Source organism: Umbelopsis ramanniana, assembly GCF_025399195.1.
Source record: "Umbelopsis ramanniana AG unplaced genomic scaffold K450scaffold_17, whole genome shotgun sequence".
NCBI lineage: Eukaryota > Fungi > Mucoromycota > Umbelopsidomycetes > Umbelopsidales > Umbelopsidaceae > Umbelopsis > Umbelopsis ramanniana.
The window spans coordinates 15,541-30,687 of NW_026252103.1; the positions used below are offsets into that span (position 1 = coordinate 15,541).

The 15,147-nt window shown below is 41.9% G+C and overlaps 6 protein-coding genes across 6 annotated transcripts; 4 read left to right on the plus strand and 2 right to left on the minus strand.

The window, feature by feature from the left end:
• The first annotated feature begins 269 nt into the window (after positions 1 to 269).
• K450DRAFT_234015 (uncharacterized protein) lies at positions 270 to 5,405 on the plus strand. Its single transcript, XM_051587853.1, has 20 exons — positions 270 to 366; positions 557 to 674; positions 740 to 881; positions 949 to 1,109; positions 1,176 to 1,362; positions 1,428 to 1,639; positions 1,713 to 1,825; positions 1,910 to 2,018; positions 2,093 to 2,307; positions 2,375 to 2,472; positions 2,543 to 2,617; positions 2,684 to 2,904; positions 2,972 to 3,054; positions 3,120 to 3,369; positions 3,446 to 3,620; positions 3,692 to 3,800; positions 3,870 to 3,979; positions 4,066 to 4,690; positions 4,822 to 4,984; positions 5,140 to 5,405. The coding sequence occupies exons 1-20, from the start codon at positions 364 to 366 to the stop codon at positions 5,262 to 5,264; spliced, it is 3,294 nt and encodes a 1,097-aa protein (XP_051445978.1). The 5' UTR covers positions 270 to 363; the 3' UTR covers positions 5,265 to 5,405.
• Position 5,406: 1 nt separating this feature from the next.
• On the plus strand, positions 5,407 to 5,975 carry K450DRAFT_234027 (uncharacterized protein). Its single transcript, XM_051587854.1, has 2 exons — positions 5,407 to 5,508; positions 5,582 to 5,975. The coding sequence occupies exons 1-2, from the start codon at positions 5,461 to 5,463 to the stop codon at positions 5,732 to 5,734; spliced, it is 201 nt and encodes a 66-aa protein (XP_051445979.1). The 5' UTR covers positions 5,407 to 5,460; the 3' UTR covers positions 5,735 to 5,975.
• Positions 5,976 to 6,025: 50 nt separating this feature from the next.
• K450DRAFT_234030 (uncharacterized protein) lies at positions 6,026 to 6,869 on the plus strand. The gene is made up of 3 exons (XM_051587855.1): positions 6,026 to 6,101; positions 6,200 to 6,293; positions 6,366 to 6,869. Exons 1-3 carry the CDS (start codon positions 6,033 to 6,035, stop codon positions 6,749 to 6,751), a joined length of 549 nt encoding a protein of 182 aa, XP_051445980.1. The 5' UTR covers positions 6,026 to 6,032; the 3' UTR covers positions 6,752 to 6,869.
• Positions 6,870 to 8,169: 1,300 nt separating this feature from the next.
• K450DRAFT_234035 (uncharacterized protein) lies at positions 8,170 to 11,705 on the plus strand. The gene is made up of 6 exons (XM_051587856.1): positions 8,170 to 8,630; positions 8,706 to 9,054; positions 9,146 to 9,931; positions 10,010 to 10,957; positions 11,017 to 11,162; positions 11,234 to 11,705. Exons 1-6 carry the CDS (start codon positions 8,316 to 8,318, stop codon positions 11,636 to 11,638), a joined length of 2,949 nt encoding a protein of 982 aa, XP_051445981.1. The 5' UTR covers positions 8,170 to 8,315; the 3' UTR covers positions 11,639 to 11,705.
• Position 11,706: 1 nt separating this feature from the next.
• Positions 11,707 to 13,672, minus strand: K450DRAFT_234037 (uncharacterized protein). The gene is made up of 2 exons (XM_051587857.1): positions 12,557 to 13,672; positions 11,707 to 12,451 (listed from the first exon to the last, which is right to left on the minus strand). Exons 1-2 carry the CDS (start codon positions 13,384 to 13,386, stop codon positions 11,926 to 11,928), a joined length of 1,356 nt encoding a protein of 451 aa, XP_051445982.1. The 5' UTR covers positions 13,387 to 13,672; the 3' UTR covers positions 11,707 to 11,925.
• K450DRAFT_234042 (uncharacterized protein) lies at positions 13,673 to 15,129 on the minus strand. Its single transcript, XM_051587858.1, has 7 exons — positions 15,016 to 15,129; positions 14,781 to 14,942; positions 14,651 to 14,684; positions 14,538 to 14,586; positions 14,319 to 14,463; positions 14,161 to 14,241; positions 13,673 to 14,087 (listed from the first exon to the last, which is right to left on the minus strand). Exons 1-7 carry the CDS (start codon positions 15,050 to 15,052, stop codon positions 13,960 to 13,962), a joined length of 636 nt encoding a protein of 211 aa, XP_051445983.1. The 5' UTR covers positions 15,053 to 15,129; the 3' UTR covers positions 13,673 to 13,959.
• Between the last annotated feature and the right edge of the window lie 18 nt (positions 15,130 to 15,147).

Consider the following 15,147-nt stretch of genomic DNA (forward strand, 5'->3'; position numbering starts at 1 on the left):
TTCCATTGAAGTGTAAAATGGATGCTCAGCGCTTTAATGAAAATTTGAACTATCAAAGAACCCTATTATGAAATGAATGTTTGGACTACAGGCTTTCAGATCATGAACTTTTTCTCGCTTCAGCTTACGTTTCAACCGATAGAGCTTTTAAAGGTAATAGACTCGAAACGTGTGCCAAAGCGACTTTGCATCTGAGAGATTGACGTCACGCACAGATGACAAATTTAAATTTTGTCATGGAACTTGAGAATGCGAGCTCACCAACGTCATCTCACGCGCCGCCATATACTTACAGCTTTGTCGTCCCGCTTGGCTTTATTCACCTGTCTGTAGTCTTCAATACTCTTTATCCAAGATCCGGTAATGGTAAGCTAGTATACCTTATTTGATTGCAGTGAGCAAGCTACTCGCTTGGCGTGAGGAAGTCCCAGCATGTTACTTTAGGACTCCTGACCAGCTGCACAAACGATTCGAGAACTTGACGAACTATGTTATAGTACAATGCTAATTCACCTGCCTTTTTTGCAACAACTTTAATGTTTCTACTCGATAGCAGGACGATACCTATAGCGACCCGGCCATTGAGCCCATGAATGATTCCGCACCTTTGCCAGATAATGACAAGATCATGTCGGATGTCGAACAAGACCCGCAACCCATTTCTGTGCGCGATCGTATGTATTTTACTATTTTCATCCAAAATTGCAAAAAAAACGCCTTAATAATGTTCAAGTAATAGATACCGAAATCGCAAATAAGGTATTGCCAGATCTGGATCTTGAGGTTGAGACTTTCGATGTTTTCCATTGGGAAATCTTAGATTGGCGTGGATTGGAGAAGCGAACACATAGTCCTGAATTCGAAATCGGTGGCTACAAGTGGTATATATTGTTCTTAAGTGGAGCACCGTCCAATTTCCTGTACTTATCGCCACATTATAATTATCAGGAAAATTTTGATGTTCCCTCATGGTAACAACCAGACTGAGTATACATCTATCTACTTGGAATTCTCGGACCAATCCGCTCAGCCTCAAGGCTGGCATGTCTGTGCACAATTTGCGCTTTTGATATCTAATCCAAATGATCCTACCGAATATGCCTTCCATAGTACGTAATCTCATCTATGTGTCATGTCGATTACGAAGAATCTTTCCTTAATTTTGCATATGTCAGATGCTCAACATCGATTTACTGCTGAGGAGGCAGACTGGGGATTTACCCGATTTCATGAGGTTCGAAAGCTGACGTCGATCGATGATCACCGTGCCCATCCACTTGTTCAGGATAATCGCACCATTATTACGGCTATTGTCCGGGTGATGAAAGACCCCACTGGTGTCTTGTGGCATAGCTTTGTAAAGTAAGTAATACGGTCATTTGTCAGAAAATGTGATAAGCATATTGCTGACTACACATTCCCCAAAGCTATGACTCAAAGAAGACAACAGGTTTTGTCGGCCTGAAGAATCAAGGTGCAACATGTTATATGAATTCTCTTTTCCAGTCACTTTATTGCACGAACTATTTTCGGAAAGTTGTTTATCAAATACCAACCGAAAATGATGAACCAACCAAAAGCGTTGCGCTGGCTTTGCAAAGAGTTTTCTATAATCTGCAATATTCAGATTCACCAGTTGGTAATGTGATCTTCATATTCTTTGGGCATGCGCCAAAATTGTGAAATTACTGACTTGTTACCATGTTTGACAGGTACCACGGAGTTGACTAAATCCTTTGGATGGGACTCATTAGAAGCCTTTAATCAACACGATGTTCAGGAATTTAACCGTGTGCTGCAGGATAATTTGGAATCCAAGATGAAGGTTCGTACAATAGAGTTATTGTGATGGCTTGATAGTGCATAATTGGCAGCCATATCTGTACTAATATGCTAATTATCTTCACAGAACACTCCTGCAGATGGAGCCATCAACAAACTCTTCCTTGGAAAAATGAAGAGTTATATTAAATGCATCAATGTGGATTACGAATCATCTCGCGTGGAGGATTACTATGGTAAACTGTGGCATTGAAATGATATTCCATATCAATGTATAAAATCATTAATATTAGTGGTGATTGTACTTTAGATATACAGCTGAACGTCAAAGGTTGCAACAACCTGGAAGAATCTTTCAAAGAATATATCACTGAAGAAACTCTAGAAGGCGACAACAAGTACATGGCCGAAGGCTTTGGCTTACAGGATGCTAAAAAAGGCGTCATATTTGAAAGTTTCCCTCCAGTGCTACATTTACAGTTAAAGCGTTTTGAATTTGACATGATGCGTGAAACAACTGTCAAGGTGGGTGATCGGAACTATAATGAATGCCAAATTATACCAGGTCGGATAACTTAGATACTATTTGCAGATCAACGATCGACACGAATTTCCACTAGAAATCGATTTGGAACCATATCTATCTGCCTCAGCTGACAAGTCGAAACCACACAAATATATTTTACAAGGGTATGTATACATGTTGAATCAAATTTGTTGAACAGCTTCTTTTGAATACTTATACTGCGTACCCACATAGAGTATTGGTCCATAGCGGTGATCTGAGTGGTGGCCACTATTTTGCGTTTGTAAAGCCTACTAGAGATGCTACATGGTAAGGCTGCGACGATTCTTCCGTTCTTCTACTTATCTTGATAGCTGACAATATGAATACTTCTAGGCTTAAGTTTGATGATGACAGAGTCACTCCAGCTACCTTGAAGGAAGTTTTGGAGGAAAATTATGGTGGAGAACCACAAGGCGTCAATGCTCTGAACACTCGCCCTAACATTCGCACCATTAAGCGTTTTACAAACGCTTATATGCTTGTTTACCTACGCGAATGCATGATGGATGAAATCTTGAACGATGTTACCACAGCAGATATCCCGCCACATCTCAGTAAGTATATACGTTTACCATAAATGAGTATGACATATTTATGTCTAATGGCTTTCATTGTCAACAGAGCGACGACTTGATGAAGAGAGACTGGTGATGGAACAGAAACGTAAAGAGCGCTCAGAAATGCATCTTTATATGAAAACATATGTAAGAAACCCACCTAAATGTACTGTGGCATCTGTGCTGTTATACTCACTATGTAAACCTTATAGATCATAACCGATGAAACATTTGCAAAGTATCAAGGTTTTGACCTTGCAAGTTTTGATGAGAAGGCAGGAGAGACTCCAGCATACTTATCGTACCGCACTAAGAAGGATGATACATTGGAGTCATTCAAAAATGCACTTTGCGAAAATTTGGGTGTTCCTGCAGATCACATAAGACTTTGGATTCTAGTCAACAGGCAAAATCGCACTGTCCGGCCTGATGCACCTATTCTTGATGCTGACTATCAATTAAGTAATTTATATTTATCTAGGTTGTTATGCCTACGTTTGCAGCCCATCTAATTCTTAATTTCATTTATGATTTATAGCAATGGAACAGCTAAGAGAGAAGAGCCAACCTAGCCAAGCTAATCTTCGATTATACCTTGAGGTTGCTACTCGCTTTGAAAATGATCAACCAGTATTCCCAGGACCTCCAGGTCCTCGTTCAACATCCATCCTCATCTTCCTCAAGATGTTTGATGTCGATACACAATCCATTCAGTAAGCTTTTCGAGCAGCGGTCACCAACATCTAAAATGAAGCTATGAATACTAACTTGGGCTGCTTTACAGTGGACTGGGACATTTGTACGTCGAAAAGAACGGCAAAGTGGGTGATATAATTCCAACTATTAATAGCATGGCAGGGTTCGAAAAGGAAACGCCTTTGCTATTGTTCGAGGTAAGACAGCTTACCCACAAATAGAAGCATTGTCAAAGAAATGGAATGGCTGATTCTCTCCTCTTTCAGGAAATTAAGCCGACTATGATCGACCGTATGGACACTCGGCAAACATTTGTACGAGCTGAAATACAAGATGGTGATATTATCTGTATTCAGAAGAGCATCTCAGATGAAAAGTAAGTTTACGCAACGCCGTACGTAGCACATAGCAATTGAAAAATACTGACCAGCTATTCCATTTTGACCATGGTGTGTTCTATAGAGCTCAAGCAGTTCGATCGCAGCATCAATTTCCGACTGTACCAGATTTTTTGGACTATCTCCTCAAACGAGTCACAGTTCAGTTCAAGCCGAGGTACGGCACTGGAACAGGTGGTCAATTTGACCTGACCTTGAGTCGAAGCATGCTGTACGACGTAGTTGCCTCCAAAGTCGGAGAAAAACTGAATGCTGCACCTCAAAACATTCGTTTCACTGCACCTGGAGTCAGTGGTACACCAAAAACAGTGATACGCCATCTTCAAAGCTCTACCCTACTTGAAATGATTCAGTCAGCAGTGTACAATGGCGCAAATATCCCAACACTTTTCTATGAAGTGCTCGACATTTCTCTGAGCGAGTTAGAGACGAAGAAACAGGTGAAAATTACCGTGTTGACCCCAACCCTCTCCGACGAGGCAATGTACGACCTAGTGCTTCCCAAAGATAAAAAAATTGCAGAACTGTTGCAAGCGCTAGAGACAAAAGGTGTCAAGTTCGAGTCTGCAACTGGTACAAGATTACCTCGAATCTACGAGGCGGTGCAAAACAAATTTATCCGTGAGCTGGATATGGGCGATCCAATCTCCTCATTGACGGATTCTGCATACTGTACACTGTATGCTGAGGTTAGTATTTAATTTTTTTTTTTCGGCAGGGTCACGCAAGGTGGTGGAGGAGGATAGTGATCGATGTACTTCATATGAACACTTCATATGAACACATAATATATACTAACCATTACAACTACTACTTCCAGGAGGTCCCCGAAGAAGAAACCACCGCAGGTGAAGACGACTTCTACATTCTTGTCTTCCACTATCAAAAGGAGACCAACCGCACTCATAGTGTACCGTTCAAGTTTTTGGTGAAGAAAGACGAGCCTTTCGTAGAGACCAAAAAACGTTTACAAAAGCGAACTGGTATGGATGACAAGGACTGGGCGCGGGTCAAGCTTACGATTGCTTCGTCGTACAGTGCGACGCCAATCGACGACGGTAAGCAGAGGTCATGAGAATAGGAGTTTGATTTTGACCTACAAGTTTTTTTAATGATTGTTTTTCCCTCTTTGATTCAGACGAGTTCAAGTTAAGCGATCACCAGTTTTCAAAGGATGAACATCTTGGTCTAGATCATGTCGATAAAACAGGAAAAGCAAGTCGTATGGCAGGAACAGAAAGATCAATTTTTATTCGAGGATAGAAGACAAATTTACCTATTTTTTTTTTTCTTCTTTTGCCATTTGAGCTTACTCTTTCCCTTTTTTCTTTTCCCTATTTTTTTCTCATAAAAATAAAATTGGCCAAAATTCTTGTCTGACTTTCAGACTTTCAACCACTCAGGTGTCGTCACACACGCTTTCAATCTTTCCTCTTTCCCTTTTCATCAGCTGCCGAAAATGATGCTCTATAAGCTGGTTGTTCTCGGCGACGGAGGTGTAGGAAAGGTATGAAGAAGCGCAACTAATCTTTTCGAGATAATCAATACGTGACCAATGCTCACCCACCATTCTTCATCAGACCGCTTTGACCATCCAGGTAGATTATCAGATAGCCCATTTCCTGTTTGGACCCGTACTTCACACACAAATGCCAGTGGAGGGCATAGTAGTTCGAAATACGATACGAACTAAATCAGACCCAATCGACGTATTGGCTAATTCACAAAGCTGATTGCCGTCGAGAAACTTCGAGTTTTATTCGAGTCCCATCGACATGAACAGTATTATAACGTCTATTACCAAACGACAGACCCGCCCATCGTTTATATGAAAAACTGAACACAGCTGCGTTCTGTCGTTGTCGCCACCGATTTCAAATAATGTTTTGTATGATTATCAGTATATCTAACCATCCTTTTGTTTTTTATGTATTTGTCATAAATTTTTACAGCTATGTCTTAATCACTTCGTAGGTAAGTTGCACAACTTCGATTTTCCAAGCCATGTATGACAGTGTACTGATCAAAAAAATGCGCACTTTTTTTATATTACGATTATTATATATTCCACAAATCTTGGCTACACTCTCCACAACAGAGGTAATGCTTTTAACTTTTTTTCTTTTAAGTATGTTATGGTTGCCAGAAACTAATACCACTCATTTAATTCTTTCTTGATTACTTTTGCGGAATTATAGACTTATGACCCCACTATCGAGGACTCATACCGAAAACAAGTTGTTATTGATGAGCAGCCATGCGTGCTTGAAGTACTGGATACCGCTGGGCAAGGTATCCTTAGATAACCAAATTTGGTGATGTTTCATGCTGATCCTTGTTATTGACTCGGGCTTCATTCAACAGAGGAGTATACCGCGTTGCGTGACCAATGGATCCGCGATGGTGAAGGCTTTCTTTTAGTCTATTCCATATCGTCACGCTCAACGTTCGAACGCGTTGAACGTTTCCGTGATCAAATATTTCGCGTCAAAGATGTCGATAATGTACCCTTGATGCTTGTTGGCAACAAATGTGACAAAGTCACCGAGCGCGAGGTTTCGCGTGAAGAAGGTTATGCCATGGCCAAACGACTTTCCTGCGACTTTATTGAAACATCAGCAAAAACATGCGTTAATGTAGAAAGATCCTTCTATTCAGTCGTCAGGATGATCCGCGCTAATCGCGAAGGAGGCTATGGCCATCAACCTGGCACAAAGAAGAAGCAGAAAAAGAGATGCTTGATATTATAATCAAACTATTATTCAATCAGTGTCCTCCGCCAACCACAAACTGCAACTATACATCTACAGAGAGAAAGGATCTCTTAATCGGCTCAAGCTTCTTTTTATTTTGACTCTTCTTTCTTTTTCTTTTATTCTTATTCGCAATTCCAGGTAAAACAAGGAAAATAAGTGCTCACCAAAAATATCATCCACGGCGAGGAAAAAATCTCCAACCCCCCCAAAAAAAAAAAAAATTAGTTATATGGCCACCTCCATCATTGGAAATTATGACACTACCATCGACTGCACCGCATCTGCACATTCAGACTTATACAACGTCCAAGTTGTGATCACCCCCCCCCCACATATCGCATATTATTCTTCCAGCGTGCTTATTTTCTCTTACTTTATTTCTTGTCATCCGACATCTTACTTCTTTTCTTCCTCGAATCAAACATCACCTTGCCGATTCTCCTCTATCCTAAGTACCTTTTTTGGTTTGTAGTCACCATTGTTAAATATCTTGTTTACATTCTCGAGATGCCTTGCTCTCTGTCTTGTTCCTAATACGATCTTCATTTATTTGACAAAAATGATGGGATTTATCCGATGTACGTGGAGCCATTGGATCTAAATGGATTATCCAATGATTGGCTGATGATGTATTACAATGACAAGGAAACTTCCTCGCATACATAGAACGGAACGGCTTGCCAAAGGACGTGGGTGGCATTGACCGTGGCGGCCGAGCATGATTGGTTGCCCTCCAAACTTTAGTGTCCCCCTTTGCCGAATGCATTTAGCAGAATGCTTGGACACCACATTCAAAATTCTCCTTGCTGTCGACACTTTAATGACAAATTTGCTCCCACAGGAGACCGAATTGTAAAAGGTTGAGGAGTTTCACTTCTCTCCCATAGGGGTATCGTTAGACTGGGGTGTCATATCTGACGCTAATTTGGTGTATCATAAAAATACAGTTGGTTACCGCACATTGTCAGGTAATCATGAATAGAACAATCATGAACATTTTTTTATTTCCAATGCAAGTAGTGATAACAACATACTTTACAGTGTTTAATGGTCAGGATTTCGGAGTAACTGGAAAAGCCTAAGTGACAGGGAGACTTTTCTCCACGTCGTTCTCGCATATATAATTTCTTGTTATATGACGACTAAAAGCTCTCCTTAACAAATTGAAGAAGTGGAAATCGCGCCAGGAGATGGGTTTGTTGATCCCGTCACTACCGATCGACGAGGGCGACTAAAAAATCTCAGTTTGATGCTGAGAATTATTTTTATACGTCGATGGAAGTTACAATCGCCAGTATTGAGGAACGGACAGGGTGGTTGTTCTTGAATTATATTAAGAGTAATGCATACATAATTCTGTCAATAACAATTATAACTACTTTCTTTTTTTTTTTTATTCTCCATCTTTCCACCACTTTCCTGTTTGTCTCTCCTTTTCTAAATACACCTCGAAAGTGTACAATTCCCCCCGACCGCTCGTTTCACCATCAATCCAAATTTTATTCTCAAAATCAGGTTCATGCCGTTGGTTTTTTTTTCTTCTTCTCATCCCAGATAAATGATCGACATACCAGACAGCCCCAAAACGCCAACTACAACCAACTATAACGAAAATGCTCTTCAGCAGCTTCAAGATAGAATTTCTATGCGCACACGTGCCCTTAATGACGCTCATTCTGAGTCTAACAAATCTATTCTTCAAAACCAATATAAACAACTTAAGGAGCACTACAGGCTGGCTAGTGATAACACAGATACCACTGAACGAGAGTCGCAAACTGTCAGAGAAACCACAGAGCACAAGTTGTACGATCTCATACGTCAAAAATCAGAGCTGAAAGCGCAATGCAGAAAATCTGAATTTTCTCCAAAGGTAGTGTATATGTTGTGCTGTGCATGTTTTCATTGATCTCGATGTTTACTAACGGAACGAAAATCTCTCATAAAGGCTTATCCACCACGTATGACATGCTCTAACTCTACGCCAGTTTCGGGTCGTATCACTAGCATATGCTCACCGACAGACAATTTCCCCCTGCCTACAACTTGCTCAATTCCCGCTAGTCCATCATCCCCTCAAAGGCGGCGAATAAAATCTCCAACACCCGACGATATACATACTGATATTGACTTCGCTACAGAAATAGGCCAAGGCTTGCTTCTTGAGGTTCGCAAGATGCACAATATGGTCCAAGAGAAAAACGAAGCCATAAAAGCGATGGATTTTGCCAAAACTAACGATGAAGCAAGGATTTCTACTTTAGAAAAAAGACTAAAGATGAAAGAGGATGCTGAAGGTATGGCTGGCTGGTCATATAGAAAACTGACAGGAATGTTTTAAAAAACTCGTATTTTATGGCCTGTATTAATCTGGTTCTTGAAACATAGAACGATTGAAAGATCAGTGTTGGGACTTGGAGGTGTCCAAGCAGGAGTTGATAGCTCAGGTCACTGAGCTGCAGCAAAAATTAGCACGAAAAACGGTCGATCATACCCGAGTAGCGAATAGATTGAATGCCCTGACCGAAGAAAGCGAGGCACTTCGAAACAAAAATGAACAGCAATCAGAAGCCATGAAATCGATGCAGAAAAAGATGAATGATTCACCATCGTCTCGACAAAATCAATCACCCTTGCGTGACTCACATGTACACCATTCCAGATCGTCATTGTTACCCGTCCCAGTCAAATTAGATTCCATCCAAAGCGCTAGCATAACATCCATTACCACATCTGTAGCAGAATCAGAGGCAAGCGATACGCCAAAGCAAACCAAATCAAGTCCCACCGCACAGACGACATCGGCTGCAACAGGAAAAACTGTTGAGGTCGACGCTTTGAAGCATTCATTGGCACATTCACATAGAACTATTGCTCAACTTCGAGCCATGTTACATATGGAACGGACTGAGAAAAACGAAACAAAAAAGCTTTTGAGCGAATCTCAGGAAACCATCGAAAAAATGCGCCGTAATAGAAATGCTTGGAATGACGAGGAGCCGTCGGTACAATTGAATACTCCCAAGATCAAAATGGTTCCATCCAAACGTCGAGGAGCGGCAAGATATGCTAGTGGTCTCGTGAGAGGTTCAGAAGTTGATCATCATTGTGAGTTGGAGCCTAGTCATGCCGAGGAGGATATTCAATCAATGGACGAATCATGCGATGAAACTGGTAAGCCTGCCCACACATTTCCCAGCCTTGTTGCTTCATTAATTCAATATGGGAGCTCTCGGTTAATTTAATACATAGATGACCTGCAGCGACATGATGAAGTGCAGTCTCATGAAGATCAGTGTTCCCTCACTCTAGCAACTAGTGAAAGCCAAATTATCAAGCCACGTAAGATGCGTTCCCTTGGCGAAGAGCTACAGCTAGCGACATTTAGTATCGAGCCAATAATGACGGACAGCCCGGAAAGTGGTGAAATGGAAGAAGATGGCAAAGATCAAGTACAAGACTCATTCATCGTGGCTGAAGGAGGCCAGCTCAAGGCTCAGGTCGCATATCATGCGAAGAGGACTTCACCCAAGCGACGAAATATTGATAGTAGCAAAGAGTGCAGTCTCCGTCGGTCGCCCAAATTACGAGATTTAACAAATAATCCGGCACCACATGCCGCTGGAAGAATGACAGAGATACCTACTCTAAAGCCTACTATGAGCGACTCTACCGTTAGGACGTTACAAGAAACTATTGTAATGAGGCCATCTTTTAGTGAACCTAGAGTGCCAGTTCTCATACAAACCCACCTACCATCTACTACCAATCTTGGAGAGATTAGTATCAAAAAGGATGAGGAAAATCAGAAGACTTTGAGTTCAATTTGCACGCAGACTGATGAGAACACAAAGTCTGATGTGAGTGATACTCTTAACTCTCAGAAGAGAAACTCTCGATTATTGCGCAAGTCAAACGAATCGCAGCGAAGTGCATCGAGTGTTATATCAATCCATTGGCGATCATCAATAGCAGGGGATATGGCTTCTTCTCGATTGGACTATAGCACCGGAGGTTTGACCCTCCTAACGCAAACCATGATTGGGGATTGGATGTGGAAATACACCCGGAAAACTGTTGGTAACGGCTATTCTGAGAAGCCTCACAAGCGGTTTTGCTGGATACATCCATATACCCGTACCTTATACTGGAGTACTGTTGAGCCGGGAATTGGCGAGGCTGAGTCAAGGGCAAAGAGTGGTATGTCGTCTTACACTGAAAGGCATCGAGAACATTATGACTAAAGGTTTATCATACAGCATTTATTGAGTCCGTCGTGACGGCCATGGACGAAGGTGATGCGTTGTCTCGAGACATGCCTAAAGCAAGCATTATTATCAAAACATCTTCACGGGAGCTGAAACTCAAGGCTAGAGATGACATAAGACATACTGTGTGGTTTGAGGTAACGCATTATATAACACTCATAGTACATAACTCACATTGCGTTATTGACGCCAAGTGATACTACTGTAGGCACTGAAATACTTACTTCTTCGAACGTCCCCGGCATCGACATATGACATTCCAATGTTATCGAGCGCCAGCAACCAGAGACGCAGTGAAGTACTTTCATCGACTATCAGCCAAGCAACACTGCTTAGAAAGCAGGGTGGTCATGGCAAGATCCCAAATTTCACTGAAAAATCCGAAATGTCTTCCCTGGAAACAAATCAAGCTCCCTTTTCGTCATTATCGACATTATTTCACCGTTCCACCCCATCTGACGGAGCTCCCACGGCCGCAACTACGACAACAGCATCAAAGCAGCAGCAAACATTATCGCATCGTGTGTCTATGCGTCTCCGGCCGCTGAGCACAGTTTCCACTTCTCTCAGCCTTCGCCGGCGCCAGAGTCTCGCTATCACACATAACCCTTAGCCAATGAACCAAAAAGTAAACATCAACATTTGTCCAAGTTCTAGTACATGTAAGAGAGTACTGTGATTCATACTTTAAGTATTGATCAAGTAAAATGAAACCAGTATATTAAATATTATATTAGAGTATTATGATATGCACAAAAGAAAAGGAACGATACAAAGGTTGATGGCGGACGAAGAGAACAGTGCATGTTTTGAACGGGGGTATATGTTGAAATTACAGTTGTATGTATAAGAACAGTAGATAAGGGAAGGAGGTTCAAATCTTTTTGCTTTGGTGGTTGATCACGTACGGACCAAGCTGCGCCAAGAGAGGGATGATGAATTGGATATCTGACGTCGAACAGGTCTGGGCGAGCTACATGTACTGTTCAAACTGACAGCGCTGTCATTGCTCAGAAGAGATCCCTTCAAACTTGAGCCTGAAGCATTGGAGCGATGCCGACTGCTTGAGGCTGATCTATACGAGTGGAAGCTGCTAAGACTTTCTGCAATGGATGCTGCTTCATCTATATCAAGATCAATGTGCTCTTCAAGTTTGGCAGTTCTCACCCATCGTCGTCGACGCGTCAATAAATGTAAGCCACGAGATTGATGGCTGAAGTTCTCCCAGCTGTGATTACCGTATTCCCAGCCTTCTTTGTCAACGTCACCATCAAGGTCGAGCCACCATTCAGGGTCACTCCACACCCAATGCATACTCTTTCGCATAATAGTGTCAGAATTTTCGGATAATTTGGTAGTGGCATTGGAAGGTGGTGGCAGAGAGAAGTCTTTGGTATTTGGAACTGGTTCATGATATTCATCGGCCCTAGAAAATTTTCCCCCAAAAAAAGAGGTTTGACGTAAGTATCTTAAAAATAACCCACCTCCCTCTAATACATTAGAAGAGGGGTTGCATGAGACAAGGACTTACCAAGAAGGCCGCTCGTTTGGCAAAAGTATGTCGTTCCATGTAACGCCTGGCCACCAACGTTGGTTTTCGTAAACGACAAAACGAAACATAAGCTCTTTTTCCGGACGCCGACCAGATTTAGCGCTTTGAGATTGTATCGCACGCCATCCATCTTGACTTTTTCTTCGTCTATTCGCAGCCCTTTGGATTTGCCAAACATCGCTCAGGGCAACGATGGAACGTTGAACAAGTGGGTAATTATAAAAAGCGGTGCGGATGAGTCTGAACCATGGGCTGTTCCAAAGCAGACCAACTGTACCCAGACCGGCTAAAGCTTGTCGGACCGGCAGAAGGTACGTGCATATTATCCAGATAGGGTAAATGGACAGTAGGGATTTTAGCATTCGCAGGGACACGTCAGGATTGTGCCAGTCCAGCAAATAAAATATGCCATTTATGACGTCCGCCATTCTATCCAAGCGATTCAATAAATATTCAATGTCCTGAACAGCTTGGGGGATATCACGAGGAATATTATTTGTGTCAGGATGGGGCTTTCCATGAACTTCTCTGCGGTGCCTTAGAAGCCATTGATAAGCCAGTCGGCAAATTGGCAATAAAGGGATTACGAATATGAGAAGAGTACGATGATAAAGACATAAAATCCACCATGAAACAAGAAGGAGTAGAGAGTGGCTTGTTGGGGTAGTGGGGTGCCAGGTGACAATATGGACCAGCCCAGTGAGGAAATGAGCAATTGGACTGAGATGTGTCAACATTCGTGTTATTGGAGGCGGTATTGAAGTGATAAAATCCAGTCTTTCTGCATTGCGTATAGATTCCGTCGCCATGTCTGACAAATTGTTGAAAGACAGGGTACTGGCCGAACTAGTGAAAGCCCACAAAGACAAAAAAAAATTTGTCCCTTCTTTTTTGCTCTGTTACAAAAAAAAAGGTGCCAAAAGTGACCGCCGACCCCATAAATTCAAGATTTTAATGTGGTCGCATGACCTCGTCTGTTGTGCGACTGCAAAGTCATAGGTGCGATCTGGCAATAGCCATTCACAGCAACATACCACTTGTCACAATATGACAAAATGTTTCAATCCCACTATTCCCGAGAAGTCCATCCTTATACTGCAGCACTATTACAGTGTCGAGGGGGATGGAGCGGCCGACGTAATTACAGAGTAGCTGTCACCTTAATAACGTAGTACATACGGATCAGTATATATCGCCAGTCATGTCTATGGCGATTGTAGAAAAAACCTTTCGTATCAACTTGCACAGAGCGCTGTACAATATTATTGGGATATATCCTTCTCGGCAATATTTGTTGGGGGGTAAAAAAGAAAATAAGGGTAATAATGGCCATGAGAGAAATGTGCAAAGCTACTTTTTTGTTTGTGCAAGACTAGTCTCCTTCAACAGCACTTTCCACCTTGTTTTTGATCATCCGACGATTGGCTTACAACAATAGTCTCACCACCAGTTGGTCTAATCACATCATTCGATGATTCCAAAGCTTTGTTGGAAACGATCCGGTAAATTTCTAACATGACATCAATAGATGTTAGAGCATTCCATTGTCGGTTCATAACAATTGTAACAAATAGTAAACATACCAGTCAGTATACGCTGGAAGGACAGTTCAACATTGCTAGAATCCAGAGCAGAAGTTTCAATAAACGACAGACCATTGTCAGCTGAAGAAATCGGATTGAACATGTGAGCCTGTATTCTAGGAGAGTAGTTGTAACGCCATGGAGAAAAAAAATCATACCCGCAAACTGCTTGGCTTCATCAGTCGGTACAGCCCGCAAATGTCTCAAATCGCTTTTGTTACCGACCAGCATAATAACAATGTTGCTGTCGGCATGATCACGCAGTTCCTTCAACCAGCGGGTAACATTTTCATAGGTAGCGTGCTAGCAGAAGAAAAAGTTTTAGTTATCCAGACCATAAAAATTTTGTGTATCCGCAACCGTTTTAGATTTCTTACCTTTGCAATGTCGTATACAAGCAAGGCTCCGACTGCACCTCGATAATAGCTGGAATTGGGTGAACATGAGGATGAACATTAACCTAAGAGAGGAATATATGTAGCAAACTTACGCGCTAGTGATGGCACGATAACGTTCCTGGCCAGCTACATAGTAACAAGTTAGAAAAAAAAAACTGAGGTGTTTCAGCCAACCGCCTGCCCCTCCTCCCCTTAACTTATAGACAGTGCATAGTCTCTTACCAGTATCCCAAATTTGTGCTTTGATCGTTTTGCTATCGACTTGTATGCTACGTGTAGCAAACTCTACACCGATAGTGCTTTTGGACTCCAAATTGAACTCATTTCTTGTGAATCGTGAAAGCAGATTGGTCTTTCCAACGCCGGAATCTCCAATCAATACAACTGCGGAGCACCAGATAAATAATCACACAGATAGACTAGATTTTGGAAAAAAAAAAAAGGCAAATTGACTTACCTTTAAAGAGGTAATCGTACTCGTCGTCTCTAGACATGGCGAAATTTGTAGGAATTCAAGATGTTGATGCAACGGACCCAAAGCAAACCTCAATAGGCGGATATAACAAATTAGGTGACGCTTTGCGGAGCT

Bases quoted from the DNA above. Each gene is read 5' to 3' on its own strand.
- K450DRAFT_234015 (XM_051587853.1), top strand. The intron at 1,640-1,712 runs GTAATGTGATCT...CATGTTTGACAG, and splicing joins ATATTCAGATTCACCAGTTG to GTACCACGGAGTTGACTAAA. The intron at 3,055-3,119 runs GTAAGAAACCCA...TAAACCTTATAG, and splicing joins ATCTTTATATGAAAACATAT to ATCATAACCGATGAAACATT.
- K450DRAFT_234027 (XM_051587854.1), top strand. From the start codon at position 5,461: ATGATGCTCTATAAGCTGGTTGTTCTCGGCGACGGAGGTGTAGGAAAG. The intron at 5,509-5,581 runs GTATGAAGAAGC...ATTCTTCATCAG, and splicing joins GCGACGGAGGTGTAGGAAAG to ACCGCTTTGACCATCCAGGT.
- K450DRAFT_234030 (XM_051587855.1), top strand. From the start codon at position 6,033: ATGCGCACTTTTTTTATATTACGATTATTATATATTCCACAAATCTTG. The intron at 6,102-6,199 runs GTAATGCTTTTA...GCGGAATTATAG, and splicing joins CTACACTCTCCACAACAGAG to ACTTATGACCCCACTATCGA. The intron at 6,294-6,365 runs GTATCCTTAGAT...TTCATTCAACAG, and splicing joins ACTGGATACCGCTGGGCAAG to AGGAGTATACCGCGTTGCGT.
- K450DRAFT_234035 (XM_051587856.1), top strand. From the start codon at position 8,316: ATGATCGACATACCAGACAGCCCCAAAACGCCAACTACAACCAACTAT. The intron at 9,055-9,145 runs GTATGGCTGGCT...CTTGAAACATAG, and splicing joins GATGAAAGAGGATGCTGAAG to AACGATTGAAAGATCAGTGT. The intron at 11,163-11,233 runs GTAACGCATTAT...ATACTACTGTAG, and splicing joins GACATACTGTGTGGTTTGAG to GCACTGAAATACTTACTTCT.
- K450DRAFT_234037 (XM_051587857.1), bottom strand. From the start codon at position 13,386: ATGGCGACGGAATCTATACGCAATGCAGAAAGACTGGATTTTATCACT. The intron at 12,452-12,556 runs GTAAGTCCTTGT...AAAATTTTCTAG, and splicing joins CCAAACGAGCGGCCTTCTTG to GGCCGATGAATATCATGAAC.
- K450DRAFT_234042 (XM_051587858.1), bottom strand. From the start codon at position 15,052: ATGTCTAGAGACGACGAGTACGATTACCTCTTTAAAG. The intron at 14,943-15,015 runs GTAAGTCAATTT...GGTGCTCCGCAG, and splicing joins GTACGATTACCTCTTTAAAG to TTGTATTGATTGGAGATTCC. The intron at 14,685-14,780 runs GTAAGAGACTAT...GTTACTATGTAG, and splicing joins AGCACAAATTTGGGATACTG to CTGGCCAGGAACGTTATCGT.